Below are 17,568 nucleotides of genomic sequence, written 5' to 3'. Positions count from 1 at the left end.
CTCCATGAGATCCTCCAAAAAAGAAAAGGAGCATGCGCATTAATCATTTCTATTTAACTAGAGTAACTGATTGGGGAAGCTTATTTAGAAATACGAAAGAAGATCCAATTTCAGTTCCACATTTCTTCAAAGCCCATTCAACCAGATTATAGAAGCATCATAGAGAGAGCAGAAGCTCCTCTGTGGCAGATCTAGATTGACCTGGTTTTAAATGCATGTCTTTGCCAGACACTACAGATGGGAAGTGGAAGCTTTCACTAAGACAGCCATTGACACAAAGGTGTCTCAAGTGTAGCTGAGGCCTGGCCCGACATGAGTAATTAATACATGAAGGGAGGTTTCATGTTTTTTAAAGATAGAATTAAGGACAGTCTATTTAATAAAAGTTACAGCTTTATGAAGTTTCCCTATTGAGTTATTCTGGCTTCTCTAGTGATTATTACAAGTTAGATACAAGATAATTATGTTTTATGGTTCCAGTAGTACATTAACTCCATTCAAAGTGTCAACGGAGGATACTGAGAGAATAAAGCTCTTGGATAAGAGGGATGTCTTATCTCAGAAGGTCAAGTGCTCTGATTCCATCTGATGGCAGGGAAGAGCTATACCCAAATCACATAGAATAACTAAAGGAAAGTTAGCTGGTATTATATTTCTCCTTCTGCTAATGCTCATGTAAGATTTATGCAGATGAAACAAAGCTTCAAAAACAATCATCATCTTGGATTTGCTGCTCAGAAAGAGTAAGTCATATTTTTAGAGCTTTAAAAAATCTTATTTTTTGCTGGAAAAATCTGTTGGAATGTGAACATTCAAAGCCAGGAAAAATAGCTGCAGGTCAATTTTGACTTTATTTTTACTCCCATACATAGCTTAATATTTTCATGAGTATGCATGCACTCTTAACATAAAATGTTATGTTTTTTTTTTTCTCCAGTGAAACATGTTTTGTACAAAAATGGCAAAATTCTGCTACTTGGGAAAATAACATGAATTTCATCCATTTGATTTGGTTTCTTGCAGCAAAATGGTGATTTTTCCATCTGAAAAAACCCTGACTTTTATATTTTAAAATTGTGAGGGAAGAAAAATTTTATTTGACTTTTGAGTTTTTGCCATTTGTAGATTTTTCTTATTAAACTCTGGCAGAGACTCGCTTCTAAGGAGCAAATTCTAGATGGTGTCCTTTTTGATTTTCTCTGGCAGAAATCTATTTGAGCATCTCATAAAATAATCTTATGCAGCTTCCAGAACTGCATTGAGGATTTTGTCTTTTTAAGGAGTCTGTCTTTTGAGATGCACATGTATATGCATATTTATCTTTCTGTATCTCTCTCTATAGAGACAGAGATACATGTGTTTACTTGTATAGACTCTGTTATGAAATTATGTGAAAATATATGCATATGCAAAGTATGAAGCAGTAAAGCTTTGATTGCTCTGTTTCTAGGGTATCGTCATTGTAATCCTGGAGAATTCAGTTGTGCTGATGGAAGGTGTCTCTCAAATTCTCAGTGGCAATGTGATGGGGACTTTGACTGCCCAGATCATTCTGATGAAGCTCCTATAAACATAAAATGCAAAAGTTCAGGTTCATATTTATTTATTTTTAAATCACAAATATGTATTTTTTCCAACAAACTTAATTTAGAATTGTAGATAGAAAGACTATAATCCTAATAACTGTATGGTACAGTCCTGTCTCTTTAATGCTTCATTCATCCTGTGAGGAGGATGGAGTTGTAATTTGTCAGTCCTGAACAGCCAAGAATTCTGTAGTTGATTAGTCTCAACTGATCAAATAAAGCTAGCCACACCAGATGGTTCAGGGTAGCTTGTAGTTTGTTTACACATGTGTTTCCAGCTAGTATAGACATCTGTATTAGGTGACTGAAGGATATCTAATGTAACCACATTTTTTAAAAGAGCTCCAGTGGTGATCCTGGCAATTACAGGCAGGTAAGCTTAACTTCAGTACAGGCTGATAATTTTGTCCTTTACTATAGTTAAGTTTATCAGACATAATAACTTGAGGAAGAGTCAGCATGGCTTTTGTAAAGGGAAATCATGCCTCACCAATCTATTAGAATTCTGTGAGGGGGTCAACAAGCATGTGGACAAGGGTGATCCAGTCGATCTAGTGTACTTGAACTTTCAGAAAGCCTTTGACAAGGTCCCTCACCAAAGGCTCTTAAGCAAAGTAGGGACTCATGGGATAAGAGGGAAGTCCTCTCATGGATCAGTAACTGGTTAAAAGATAGGAAACAAAGGGTAGGAATAAATGGTCAGTTTTCAAATAGAAAGAGGTAAATATTGGGGTCCCACACAGATCTGTATTGGGACCTGTGCTGTTCAACATATTCACAAATGATCTGGAAAGTGGATGAACAATGAGGAGTTAAAATTTGCAGACAATAAAAAATTAGTCAGTACAAAGCTGACTGCAAAAAGTAACAATGAGATCTCACTAAACTGGGTGACTGGGTGATAAAATGACAGATGAAATTCTATGTTGATAAGTGCAAAGTAGTGCACATTGGAAAAAAAATAATCCCAATTATACATATAAAATGATGAGGTCTAAATTAGCTGTTACCACTGAAGAAAGAGATCTTGCAGTCATCATGTATAGTTCTCTGAAAACATCTGCTCAGTGTGCAGCAACAGTCCAAAATGTTAGGAATTGTTAGGAAAGAAATAGAAAATATCATAATGCCACTATATAAAGCCATGGTACTCCCACACCTTGAGTGCTGCATGCAGTTTTGGTCATCCCATCTCAAAAAAGATATATTAGAATTGGAAAAAGTACAGAGAAGGGCAAGCACAAATAAATAAGTATAAGGAACAGCTTCTATGTGAAGAGATTAAAAGGACTGAGACTGCTCAGTTTGGAAGAGAGATGACTAAGGGGGATAATGTGCAGGTCTATAAAATCTTGAATGGTGTGGAGAAAGTGAATAAGGCAGTGTAATTTACTCCTTCACATAACACAAGAACTAGGGGTCACCCAATGAAATTAATAGGGTGCAGGTTTAAAACAAACATAAGGAAGTACTTCTTCATACAATGCACAGTCAACCCATTGTGAGGGGATGCCGTGAAGGCCAAAAGTATAATTGGGTTCAGAAAATAATTAGATAAATTCATGGAAGAGAGCCATGATGGTCAGGGATGCAACACCATGCTCTTGGTGTCCCTAAACCTCTGACTGCCAGAATCTGGGATTGGATGACAGGGAATGGATCACTCAGTAATTGCCCTCTTCTGCTCATTCCCTCTGATGCATCTAGCACTGGCCACTGCTGGAAGTGGTGCCAAGCTAGATGGACCATTGGTCTGACCCAATATGGCCATTCTTAAGTTCTGTAGTTGAATATGTATTACTTTTTAAAGGCATATGACTTGGACGCTAGTGACAAATCTTATTAGTGCTCCCTATATGCCTGTCAGTACCTCCTCAATTTTGTGTATCTTGCATCATAGTTATTTTTCATATTTTCTTAGCTTTTGTGGTACACAGTTAAGTTATCACATGTCTGGATGCTCCTGAATCATCTAATTTTCCTGTTACATTTTCCAAATTAGGCTTTAGATAGCCAGTTTTTGTTTGTTTGTTTTTTTGGGAGGGGGGGAATGACCCTATTAGAGGATTTTACTATGACAGTTCTCCATTGCTACCAAAAAATAATCTTCAATGTTAGATAGCTCTACAAATGTATTATGATTTTTTTCCAGTGTTTTCCCCAGAAGACTATATAAAGTATGATATTTTTAATATACAGAGGGCAGTTAATTTCCTGTACTATAGCTTTTTTCCCCCTTGTGCATGGTTTCCAATATACAGTTTATGGCTTTTTCACTGGTGGACTGCAGAGAAGTGATGCTGCATGATGCTTGCTCTTCTCATTATTTCTTGTTAAGCAAAACCAAACTGATGGAAGGGGAAGATGAAATGAAGAATAGACAATATGATTAACTTTTTTCAGAAAGGAGTAAACACTTATCTTAACATAGATACCTAAAACTAAAGTAAAATTTACACATATAACTTTTTCATATAAGCAATTACTGTAGTCATACAAGCAATCTTATGAGATCAGTCACAAACAGAAAATCTGGTCCCCACAGATTGGAGTTGGTCCATGAAAAAAATCTATTAGAGCTGGGTCACACTATGGGAAAAGTATGAGAACCACTGACATACTCTTCATTTGTTTTATTTTATTTTATTTTTTCCAGAACAGTCATGCAACAGTTCTTTTTTCATTTGCAAAAATGGCAAGTGCATTCCTCAAATAGATGTCTGTGACAATAAAGAGGATTGTGGTGATGGATCTGATGAGAGAAACTGCCATATCAATGAATGCTTGAGTAAGAAAGTCAGTGGCTGTTCTCAAGATTGTCAGGATCTTCCTGTTGGGTACAAGGTTGGTAGTCATGGTGTGTAATATAGTATAATATAAGTTCTTAATCCTTAACTATGATTGTTTAAACCACATAACCATGTAGTAGAACTTCAGAATGCAGTACTAGCTTTTAAACAAGTAACCTAATCAAAATCACAAACCTATGCAAATCAATATATGAGGTATGCAAATGACCATCAGTTGTGTAAAAAGTAGGAGCTTAAATTCAATTTATAATGAATGGGAAGATGTACATTAAGTAATTTCAACATTTATTTCTATGTATTTGTAAAAACTAATCCATGAATATTTTACTTGAAAGGTGATGAAGATGAACCTACAATAACAAAAGTCTAAAGATACAGCACTTAAAAAACTCCAAACAAATCAAGCTGATGTACGAAAAATACAAATGATCTGAGAGAGTTGCTTATAAGATCATGTCTCCAATAGTAATTAATACAAATAGTAAACTTTTCCCAAGTTGATTGAAATAGTGACTCAATTAACAAAGAAAAATTGAACAATGCACTGTTAATGGACAAGACCCATTGGTTGAATGTTGTTTTGGCCCAAATTCCAAGAAATTCTTCACTCTTTCCCTGATGGTGGGACTCCACCTGGACCTTTGTACCTTCAAAATGATTGTTTAACATTTGAATGGATTCCCTAGTGTTTTTTACCTCTTGTTTTATAATGACAAGCCTGCCTTATTGAATTAGTTTCATCCCCTTTTCCATGGATGGTAGGTTCTTTTCTACCTGAATCGGCTCCTGTTGAACTGCAAACTTGGGGCCACTCATAAGGTAGACTTCAGTTCTGTGAATCAACTAAGGAATTCTAGAGCACCTCCAACTCCTTCTGGAAAAGAAAATCTGCCATTGAATGGCCAGGCTACTTTTCCGGGGTTGGAGGAGGGATCTTCGGTCTATTGTTTTAGTCACAGGAATCATTTTCCTGTCACTGTGGCAGACATGGCTACAGTATTCAAGCAGATTATGTCATATGTGATTTCACACATGAACAAGAGAATGGAGTTCAAAACTGGAAGACTCTTGGCCACCTGAAAATTCTAATTTTTAATCTCTGGGGATCTGCTAAATACAGTTAGCCACCTCTCCACAACTTGGGAAGTGCTTGCCACGTGACATGAAGTTTATAGTGATAAGCCTGAGGCATCAAAGGATATTTTCTGGCAGGGAAGTCTCATGTCACAGAATAAGCTGGCCCCTTTAAGGGAGTTAGAACTAAGTTTCACCTGTGCCAGGTTTACCTCCCAAATCATGGGACTGAGAATTTGGGGAGAACATGACTGTGAAGGGTCATGTGATTTAAAGGAAAGCAAGTAGCACCTATCCATAGAGGCAGTCTGCACTCAGTAGGGTGAGACTAAGGGTGGAGAAGACCTGAGGCTAACCTCTTCAAAGGTGATCTGGGAAAGCCCTGGGGAAGAGCAACAGTTTAACCCAAAGAGTCCTGGGGAAGGCCTAGGAAGAAGCAGTGTAGGACTGCCTGAGAAGGTACTATTGTGAGGGCCTAAAAGGCAAACCAGTCAATTGCAGAAGTAGCCCTGGAGTCTGAAGTAGCACTTGGTTTCTGAAGTAGAGAGCTGGTTCACTTATTAGAGTCAAGGAGTTGGAGTCCAAGGTAGAGGGCTACCCAACACCTCTGCATTGCTACCTAGATGATGGTGCAGAAACCACTGCACTGAGTAGAAAAGGAAACATTTGTTGCTGATAAACTGTTGAACCTGGGGTTGGGTTGAAGGAAATTGTGTCCCAGTAAAGGCCAACTGAGGGTTAAAGGATTCTTTGTTTGGACAGTTATGTTTTACCTTAAAATGTAGAAGACATTTTTTTGCTAGAGAGCTAATGAAAAAATCACAAGGGGAGAGATGGCAACCCCCAGTTGGAAGAGGAGGGAAAAGGAGGCAGTGGCTACATCTCCATGCCAGGAAGAGGTGTTGCTCCTATTAAATCTCACTTTGTCTGTCAAGGGGATTGTGGAGATCTGTTCCTCCTTTCACAGGAGTCATTGTCATTAGCTGGTGTAGAGAGGGTGCGTCAGGGTTCGTCCCTCTCCGGGGCGATGGGGAACCACACCGTCCCCCTTAGTCCTTGCACGGCCCCTTGTGGAATCAGTCAGGCCACAGGAGCCCTGGCTCAAGCCGTCCGGCAGGGGCCTGAGCACACACAGGTAACAATTAACAGATAACTAGTCCAGGCCCTGGATCAGGGCGGGGCAGTAAAGAGTTAAGGCTCAGGCCCTCAAGCAGGGGCTGAGCAGCAGTTTATACAGATGCTCCCCAGGTTATGCAAACCCGACTTATGCAAACCCACACTTACAGAAAAAGTTCCGTAAGTTCCGCAAGCTTTTTTTTTTTTTGCGTAATTGTCAGGTATACGTCCCTGACTTATGCAAGGCTTTCTGGAACAGCCTTTGGGTCTGAAGCAAAGTCCCTGGGCTTCAAAATTTACCCTTATCATAGAATCATAGACTTTAAGGTCAGAAGGGACCATTATGATCATCTAGTCTGACCTTCTGCACAACGCAGGCCACAGAATCTCACCCACCCACTCCTGTAACAAACCTCTAACCTATGTCTGAGCTATTGAAGTCCTCAGATCGTGGTTTAAAGACTTCAAGGTGCAGAGAATCCTCCAGCAAGTGACCCATGCCCCATGCTGCAGAGGAAGGTGAAAACCCCCCAGGGCCTCTGCCAATCTGCCCTGGAGGAAAATTCCTTCCCGACCCCAGATATGGCAATCAGCTAAACCCTGAGCATGTGGGCAAAACCCACCAGCCAGACACACAGGAAAGAATTCTCTGTAGTAACCCACCCCATCTAACAACCCATCTCAGGCCATTGGGCATATTTACCGCTAATAGTCAAAGATCAATTAATTGACAAAATTAGGCTATCCCATCATAACATCCCCTCCATAAACTTATCAAGCTTAGTCTTGAAGCCAGACATGTCTTTTGCCCCCACTGCTCCCCTTGGAAGGCTGTTCCAGAACTTCACTCCTCTGATGGTCAGAAACTTTCTTGTGTTGTGACGATTTTGCTGCATGGTAGGCACTCAAAGTGCATTTTGTATTTTGCCTCAGGAAGGACATATCCCCAATAGGTGTTCCATATCTCATTTCTTATTGAAAATAACTCAAAAGATGAGAGAAGCTTAACGTGAACTATTATTCCTGGAAAACTTGAAGAGAGCCTCCTCAGATCCTGAGTAAAAGACTCAACCAGGCCTGAACAGTCTTCATCCCTAAGTGTTTCTGTGAGCTGTGATTCAAGTCTAAATTCCCAGGCTTTCTGATCCAAGACTGGCAAATCAGCTAAGTCCTCTTCCATCCAGTGAGCTAAAATGGTACGAAGAAACACCGTTCCTTTAAAGAGCATAAATCCAGGTCAACTTCCTCACGTCCTAGTAAAAAGGGGCATAGATCACCTGAAGGTGCTCAATAAATAGTAGTTCACAGCCTAAATCACGTAACTCTGACACCCTGACAGAGCCTGGTCACCAAGCAATAGTACTGTCTTGAGCAGTGCTCTCTACCTCCCTTGTTCCTGACCCCTCAGTACTGACATCAGTACACCCAGTGCTGATAGACCCAGAACCCATAATCCCAGTACACTTGCTCTCAGCACCAACCTTGTCAACACTGAACTTTGTAAGGTGACTGCACAGCATGAGTCACACTAGTATACAATAGTAGAATCATAAAGTGCTGTCTATAATACTGACTGCTTCCACCATTACAGTACCAAGCACCTCTTCAGCATCAACTGTGAGTGACACTGTAGTTCGCCTGGGATCCCTGCCTATAGAGGAGAAGTATTCCATTTCTTCCTCCCAGCAGGGAGGCATCCTCTACTCACTCACCTCAGTCCCATTCATAAGACCTCTCTTGGTTGGGCAGAGTTTTGGACCCAATTCTATAGGCGTGGGCATAGGGGATCTAAGGAAAAATACTCATCATGGTACATCCCACCAATGCCCACAGTCCCTTACTCCTATAATGTTAAATCATGGCCCTACTGGGCTTCTTGGGGCATGCAGCCAGCAAGAAAACCAACCTTTACCTAGACCTTCCTCTATGCAAAATCCCGTAGGGTTATTCAAGAGGCATAGGTGGCGCTCACTCACACGGTTCAGCAAGAAAAGCAGGAAAGTGAAGATCAACACCTGCAAACTGAGGAACAGATAATTCCAGCAGCTATCTCCTCCTCCTCCCCAGATGAGGCAGTAGTGCCCACTACTTCTAGCCAGCCAGATGTTTACAAGATATTGCAAGAACTTCTGTGCCAACTGGCAAATACCCTGGAAATCCCTGTGGAAGTAGTGCCGGGAGAGTTGCCCAGGCTGGTTGACATTGTACACACATCAGTGCCTGGAAGATTATCCATTCCAGTTATGGGGGACGATTAGTGCCAGCAAAACACCTTTGGCAGACTCCTCTATCTGTGGCAGACTGATACTATCATCTATCTTTAGCTGGCTTTGAGTATTCCTACACTCACCTACTCCCAGGATCCTTGGTAGCAACTGCTATTCATTAGGAATCCAGACAACAAGAGCCACTGAAAACAACCCCAAGAGACAAGGATCCAAAAAAATTAGATTTATTCAGCAGGAAGAACTATACTTCTGCATTTCCAGATGTTCACTGCTAATTAGTAGGCCCTAATGTAAATATCTAAATTGGGACAAGATACCATACTTGTTTAAAAAAAACCTACACTCAACACAACAGGGAAGAGTTGAAAACTGTTATTATCGGGGGTCAGCAAGTGGCCTGCACTTCTATTCAGGTGGCATTAGATGCATCACACATGGCAGCACAATCAATGGCCACGTCCATGGGCTTCATGTTTGCAGGCTGCAGAAACACCAAAGAAGGTACAGACAGTGATTGAGGACCTCATGTTTGAAGGCTGTGACCTGTTCAATATGAAGATTAATGAAGTCTTGCACGCGCTAAAGAATTTACAAGCTACTTTTTACCTCTTGGGCACCTATATGTCAGTACCTAGGAGAAAACAGGCTAGACCTCTTTCCAGGCAGAGGCCTTTTCCCTTCCATTAGATAAGACCCTCTGCATCACCCAGAAAAAAGCAGATTTCATCAATGGAGACCCTCTGCCACTTTCTATACAACCACTCATCCTGAGTCCAACTCTAGGTAGCACAGTTGATGCTACAGTTGAGAGCCGTTTCCCTTCCCCATCCCCTTTGACAATTGCCTTTTTTTATTTTCAGGAGCCTGGAATCACACCATCTCAGACCAGCAGGTCTTAGCGGGGTGTTCCTTTCAATTTCACAGCCTTCTGATTCTCACATATTCCCTGTCCCTCTTCAGGGACTCCTTATGAGAGACTATTACAGCAAGAAGAGGATTCGCTTCTAAATCTTGGAGCAATAGAAAAAGTGCCTCTGGAGTAAAGCTGGTAAAAAACATTTTTGAATAGCTGAATTTTCATCAAAAAATGCTGTTTGGCAAAGCCAAAATGTGTCACAGAAATGTATGGATGAAGTTTGAGAGAGAGAGTCTCACATTATATAACCCAGGGGTCGTCAACGTTCGGCACGTGGCTCGCCAGGGTAAGCACCCTAGTGGGCCGGGCCAGTTTATTTACCTGCTGACGTGGCAGGTTCGGCTGATTGCGGCCCCCACTGGCTGCGGTTCGCCGTCCCGGGCCAATGGGGGCGGCGGGAAGCTGCGGCCAGCACATCCCTCGGCCCGCGCCATTTCCCGCTGCCCCCATTGGCCCGGGACGGCGAACCGCGGCGAGTGGGGGCCGTGATTGGCCAAACCTGCCGTGTCAGCAGGTAAATAAACTGGCCCGGCCCGCTAGGGTGCTTACCCTGGCGAGCCACATACCGAACGTTGACGACCCCAGATATAACCTGATGGTCAGGGCACTGGCCTGGGATGAAAAAAACTGTTCTGAATCAGGCATATCAAGGACTCAAATCGGATCTCACAAATCCCAGTCCAGTGCCCTAGCCACACACATGTGCCTGTCCCGTATTTAAATTCTCAGGTTCCTATCTGAAAATGAACAGTTTGACAAAATTCCTTTTGTGCAAAAATGTTTGAAAGGTTTTGGACTATTTTACAATGTGGAACAAAAAAACAATTTTGAAATATTAAAAATTGCCGTGAAACAGAATAGTCATCATCTGCCCAGCTGCACTCTGGAGTTCAGAGGGAAGTATTTTATTTTCATTATTTTCTAATTCTGCAAAAGAAGGTGTGTGGGTGGGCGGGGGCTGTTGCCTAATCCTGGATTAGAGACGATTCAACACCTTCATCCACGGTTTTAAATTCAGCATAGTAACTCTATCCTGTATAATCCCATATTTAGCTTCCCGGGACTGGTTCATGGTTCTCAATTTATAAGATGCTTGCTTTTACATAAAAAGAACAGGAGTAGCCTGTTAGTCTGAAGAGGGGTAGCCGCGTTAGTCTGAACCTGTAAAAAGCAACAGAGGGTCCAGACGTCTGATGAAGTGGGCATTCACCCACGAAAGCTTATGCTCCAATACTTCTCTTAGTCTTAAAGGTGCCACAGGACCCTCTCTTGCTTTTGAGGAGTACTTGTGGCACCTTAGAGACTAACAAATTTATTTGAGCATAAGCTTTCGTGGGCTACATCCCACTTCTTCGGATGCATAGAATGGAACATATATTGAGGAGATATATATACACACACATACAGGGAGCATGAACAGGTGGGAGTTGTCTTACCAACTCTGAGAGGCCAATTAAGTAAGAGAAAAAAAAACAGACAGGTTAAAGTGTTCTCCCACTGGTTTTTGAGTATTATGATTCCTGATGTCAGATTTGTGTCCATTAATTCTTTTGCGTAGAGACTGTCCAGTTTGGCCAATGTACATGGCAGAGGGGCATTGCTGGCACATGTCTCAGACTTCTCGGTCATGTGGTCTTCTGCACATCTGTCACACAGCATGCCAGACTTCACTTATGCTACATGCAAGGGTGGTTGAAATATGTATATTTACCCAACAAACATTAGACATGAGGATGCAAGTCCCTTGAGAAGTACTCTCATTGTTAAATTGGTGGAAACACCCTCTCAAGGTTTGCAAAGTAGTACCATTTTCTCCACCTCTTTTCACCAAGATACTGGTGACAGATACTTCCATGCTTAGGTAGGGAGCTCATCTGGACCATCTTCAGACCCAAGGCCTCTAAACTGTAGAAGAGATTGTCCTTTGTATAAAAAACTAGCCTCCACAGTGTCTCTTCCTGTGTTATGTGGACTAATGGGCCAGATCCTGACTGACAACACAACACCGATGTGTTATGTCAACCAACAGGAAGGATTCTCTGCAGCCAAGTAAAATTGATTCTTTATTTGGGCACACAACACTATCTGTCTCCTTCAGATACCCTAATTCCTGACTACCCTTTTATCTCTAAAGTACTCTGTAAGAGTAAACTTAGTATCAGTAACACCTTACCTTTGCCCCATCCAAGGTCACATCATTTTTTCCCACCCTATAATTGCTAGATTTCTAAAGAGCCTGATTCATGTGTTTCCCACATTCTTTGACCCCCTTCCTTCCTGGAATCTAAATATAGTCTTATCTGGGTTAATGGGTCCTGCCTTCAACAATATGATATTTATGGCTGGTATGCCTAACACAGTGTTCTGTATGTATAAGGTGACTCTTAAGCCTCAACTGAAGTTTTTACCAAAGATCATTTGACTTTCATTTGAATCAGATGATTCATCTGCCAGTTTTCTTTCCTAAGCCATACTTCAAGCAGGGGGAAGCCAAGCCCCCCACACTCAATCTAGTTAGGGCTCTTTCACTTTACCTGGATAGGACAAAACCATGCAAGAGCTTCCCTAGACTATTTGTTGAGTCTGCAGATAGGATTAAAGGTCTGACAATATCAACCCAGAAACTCTCTAAATGGATATCTAATTACATCGTATCGTGCTGTGAGTGAGCTAGATTAGATCTTTCCATCCAGGTTCTATTCTACATCACAGGCAGCTTCTGCACCTTCCTTAGGAAGCTGACCAGTTTCTGATATTTGAAGGTTAGTTACATGGGGATTAGTCCATATTTTCACAAAACGTTATTTCCTATGCAAGACATCAAGATCAGAAGCTTGCTTTGACATAGCTGACCTGCAATCACTATTTAAATAGACACTGAGCATGAGCCTCCTGTCTATGGGGTCACTGCTTACAAGTCACCAGAAGTGAAATGCATGGGAACAGTCAATCGAAGAAGAAAGATAAGTTACTTACCCTATGGTAACTGTTTCTTTGAGATGTGGTGTTAACATGCATTCCATGACCCACCCTCCTTCCCTGCTGCTACGGAATCCTGATGTTGTGTTGGTGAAGGAATTGGAGGACAGTTGGATGCAGTTCGTCCTTGATCTTTTTGGGCAGTGAGGAAATGGGGAACACAAAGGCTCCTATGGTACAGTCTCAGCCCAAACGGACATTGCTGACCAGAAGAATCCAATCACAAGGACATCTTTAATAACCACAGTACTAGGGTAAGTAACCGTATTTTCTTTATATGGTCATAGTCGAGTAGAAAGGGAGGAAGGCCTAACATTTTGTTAAACTGTAGAAAAATCAAATCCTGCTAGTTTCACTTCAGTAGGACAATTCTCCAACAAACATCTCTAATGTGCCATTTGATAAATTCCTGTTACATAGAAAGTTAAATGAAATTAAAACAGTTGGTTAAAAAAGATTATTTTAAAGTTGTCATTTTGAAAGATTGGTGGTACCAGACTACTCTGTCTTTGATTTCTGATTTTTAAGCCATTCTTAGTAAGTTTATGCCAAACAGAAAGACACCAAGAATAATAAAAAATGAGTTCTTTTTTTTCTTTCCCAGTGCAAATGCTGGCCTGGATTCCGGCTCAAGGATGATGGCAAAACATGTGTAGACATTGATGAATGTTCATCTGGCTTTCCCTGTAGCCAGCAATGCATCAATACATATGGAACTTACAAATGCTTATGTGCAGATGGGTATGAAACACAACCTGATAACCTCAATGGCTGTAAATCTCTTTCAGGTATCACATTTTATTTATGCACAAATATATCCAAAATTATTTGTGAAAAGCTTTAACTCTGAAATCTGTGGTGTTTCAGCCTTTGTAATGACTAGAAAGATGGTTTAAAGCATCCTTTTCAGTCAGAAACAGAAATCTGAATTCAGTGCAAGGTGTCTGGATGTGAGAATAATTTCTACTTTTATTGTGTATTCCACACACAGGATTCTATGTGGATAATTACAGTGCATTATGATACTGTGAATTATTAAGTGTGCACTAAGCACTGGGAAATTTCAGAAGCAGAAAAAAAATCACTTTATATTGCCTGCTGCTCAGTCACATGGTAATAGTAAAAAATGTAATGTGCAATATTAAAAAGCCTGCTGCTGATGCATTATTTTTTTATTTTATTTATTTTCATTTTTAGAATAACTTGCTGACACTTCAGCATACAATCACCCAGTGCATTAAGCCTGCATAAAAAGTTAATCATGGGGGAAAAAGAGGCTAAAAGAAAATTATATGGTGTTTCTGATCTTTGCATTAAAAATGTCTAGTTCACGGTTCTTATTGTAAAGAAAACAGTGCATTATCTCCTGCCATAGTGCAAAATGTACTATTTGAAATGGTGTGCATAGTAAATATATATATATAAGAACTTAGCTTAATTATCTCTCTCCATGTCCTATATGTGTTCTTTCCTGACTTATTTCAACTGTCAGGATTACATGGTGTCAGTTATCTGAGGAACAGGAGGTCAAGGACGGAGAATTAGAAGTATGGGACTCTACCAGTTACAAACCGTCTCCCATGCACAAACAGAACACACTCCATTCCTCCTCTGCTGGACTCTTCCGAAAGTGTTGGAAATCCTCATCTCCCTTGCAGGCAGAGATGCTCCTGTTCTTGACCTGCCTGCACTCCCTGCAGGCCTGGTTTTCCAACAGTAGGTCACTTTCTGCCTCAGTGACAGGAAGTCCTGACTCCCTGTATCCGTGAGACTCTTGTCCCTGCAGCTTCCATGAATAATGGGAGAGGAAGCTGAAGAAGCAGAGTTGAGAGACGTGATCTGATTTTCTTGTCTCCTATCCCTTACCTTATAGGGCACATGCACATTTACAGGACACAGAGCAGTCAGATGAGAGGAAGGAGTGGAGCCTTGAATAGGAGGGGGTAGGATCCGAGATTCATTCTGTAGCTTAAATATGTAAAGATTTCAAAGTGTTAATGACAAACTTCTCAAACTTAAATTGGCAGCTGTTCATGTTGGAGCAAAGCTGGCTGTGATAAGAGTCATTCCCAGCCTGTGAGAGGCTTTTCCAGATGCTATTGAGTACAGTGTGGTTATTTTAGCTATACTTTTATTAGTACCTGGAGAATTTATTATGAAAAGATTCTCAGGTTTTATGGCTAGGCACAAGAGTTGTCTGATTTGTTTGGGTGAGGGAAATGGGAGGGACAAATGTCTTATTTGTACCTCCTTTCCTATCCACACTAAGAATTAGAGAGACTGTTACCTTAACGATCATCTCTTGAAGGAGGTGACATAACCTGCATCAGAGCCGAGTCCCAATCATGACCCCGGGGACTCTGGGTCAAGTCAGAGTACTCCTCTAGATTTTTCCAAACATAAATCTGGGAGTGAATGTCATGCTTCCTCTTCTCTATCTAGGTTGAAGAGATCTAAACATTCAGACTTTGACAAGACCTCTAAGTCTCGGTCTTCTCCCAAACTCTCATCTGGTAAATCCTCTGGTACTGGTTTGAAACCTCACAAATGGAAGTGCTCACTTGTTCCATCAGAGGTAGTACTGTTGACTCCGGCTCCATGTGGGCCGCTGAGGCCAGTGTCTTCACTTGTTCCAGGGCCTTCCCATTGGTCTCTGGACCCTCCAATATTGTTGGCACTGTCAGAACTAATACATTCAACTGAGGTGCCTTCTACTCTTCAGGCCTTCCTAGCAGCAAGGGAACTTCTTTGTTCTTCCCTGCCTGACTCTCTCTACTGCAGCTGGCTCTGATATTTACCTAACTGATACTGACTACACGATCCCCTCTGCCAGTGCACCCAGCACCGATATCTCACTTGGCACCATCGACATGCCTGGCACCAATGATGCAACCAGCACTGACTATCCATTCAGCTCCACTGATGCACTGACAACACACACAGTGTCTATTCCAGCACCGCTGATACCAACCTCTTCATCAGCTTTTCAGCCACTCCAACCTGCATCTTTTATTGACCCTGGTATGTATCCCACACATTAGCCATAAGAACACCTATGGGAACAGCTACCCACTACCATGAAGAGGCTTATGTATCTTCTATGGGCTCAGAAAGGGAAGGACCTGTCTGTCCTCCAAGATTCTTCAGCTCTCCCTATAGATCTTCTATTATCAGGTCTAAGGATCAAGACTGGTTCTCATACAGGAAAGTTGCAGCTTGGGGTCCCCCACCACTGATGGGGTATGACCATGCAATATCCTCCATGGCCATATTGGTCTTGGGCTGCACCAAGGGATTTTAGACCCCCATCTCATTCACTTCCTGGGAGAATGTCTCCCCTGACTTTCAGTGCATGAGACATCTTTTCAGTATCCTGCGCCTATTCCTCAACCCGCTCTCATGGAACCTGACATGGAGGAGAGTGAATTACTAAAAAGCCTTTATTGCCCCTTCTCACATTCCTCACCCTTCTTCCTCACCAGATGAAGCTGTTACCCTGGAATCAACTTCTCTCCCACTCACTCCGACCCGGAAGATTTTAAAGTCTTCCGGGATTTCATGAGAAGGATGGTTACTTCTCTGGGAGTGCAGGCGGAGATTGTGCAGGAAAATCTGAACACTCTCCTGGATATTTTGCAGACTTCTACTCTAGGAAAATTTGGCTTTCCCATTAATGAGGCCTTGTCAGAGCCTGCAACGACTCTTTGACAGACTCTAGCCTCTATTCCAGGCTCCTCAGCAAGGGTTTGAGCATTTCTTTACTCATCCAGTTCCTGATTCTCTGGTAGTAGGACGTGGTAATGAGCAGCCTTACCAAAACCATCCTAAGTCCACTCCAAAAGATATGAAGCTTAAGAAGCTAGATTTATACAGCTGTAAAGTCTATTCCACTACTACACTACAAAAGCCAGTTGCCAGGCTTTTTTTAACTAAGTATAACATTATTAATTTCTCTGCTATTTCCAAGTTCTCTGATAAACTGTCAGAAGAATTTTGTGACCAGCATTAGTGTCTGAGGGACATCTTATAGTGTGAACATCCCTTCAGGTAGCAACAGATCCGCTGCTACTGCCTCATGCTCCATGGCCAGTGCAGTCTCTATATGAAATACTTCCTGGCTGCAGGCTTCAGGCATCCCAAAGGAGCATGCACATCACAAGAGAGGACTTACCATCTGAAGGGTGTTAACAATTTTCTGCAAAAACAGGTGATACCATGCACCTCTTCACTCTTTAAAAGTTTACACTCCAGCTACAAAAAGGAACCTAGTTAGGTCACAGTATTTTTATACACCCTCTTTCCAACAGAGTCCACAATATCCCTCCCAAGAAGAGGTCAAGACCTCCTAAATGTTGCTAGCCATCTTCACCTTCTCACCAGATGTCTACGACGTCAAAGCAGTCATTTTGACTTTTTGGTAATGGACAATGTGCCAATGCTATCTCCTTCCTTTGAGATATGCTTATCCCTTTTTTACCGTGCTTGGGAAAACATCACATCAGACAAGTGGGTACTTAGCACAGTAAAAGAGGAATATGTTATCCAATTAATTTCCCATCCCCCCTCTCCCTTCCCTTTTAACAGACCCCTCTCATGAGACTGTGCAACCTCAAGAACTATGGTCTCTTCTAGAATTATGTAAGAACATTAGAACGGCCATACTGGGTCAGACTAAAGGTCCATCTAGCCCAGTATCTTGTCTTTTTATAGTGGCCAATGCCAGGTGTCTCAGAGGGAATGAACAGAATAGGTAATCATCAAATGATCCATCCCCTGTTGCCCATTCCCAGCCTTTGGCAAACAGAGGCTAGGGGCACCATCCCTGTCCATCCTGGATAATAGCCATTGATGGACCTATC

General features: G+C 41.7%; 1 protein-coding gene across 1 annotated transcript in view; it reads left to right on the top strand.

The window, feature by feature from the left end:
• LRP1B (LDL receptor related protein 1B) overlaps positions 1-17,568 on the top strand; it is a 1,261,104-nt gene that overhangs the window by 1,008,358 nt on the left and 235,178 nt on the right. The window contains exons 55-57 of the mRNA XM_065561615.1: positions 1,451-1,591; positions 4,243-4,430; positions 13,314-13,497. Of these exons, the coding sequence (XP_065417687.1) occupies positions 1,451-1,591; positions 4,243-4,430; positions 13,314-13,497 (513 nt within the window). The remainder of the gene's footprint in view (positions 1-1,450; positions 1,592-4,242; positions 4,431-13,313; positions 13,498-17,568) is intronic.

Source organism: Chrysemys picta, chromosome 11, assembly GCF_011386835.1.
Source record: "Chrysemys picta bellii isolate R12L10 chromosome 11, ASM1138683v2, whole genome shotgun sequence".
In the NCBI taxonomy this organism is placed as follows: Eukaryota; Metazoa; Chordata; order Testudines; family Emydidae; genus Chrysemys; species Chrysemys picta.
This window is presented reverse-complemented; position numbering and strand designations above follow the sequence as displayed.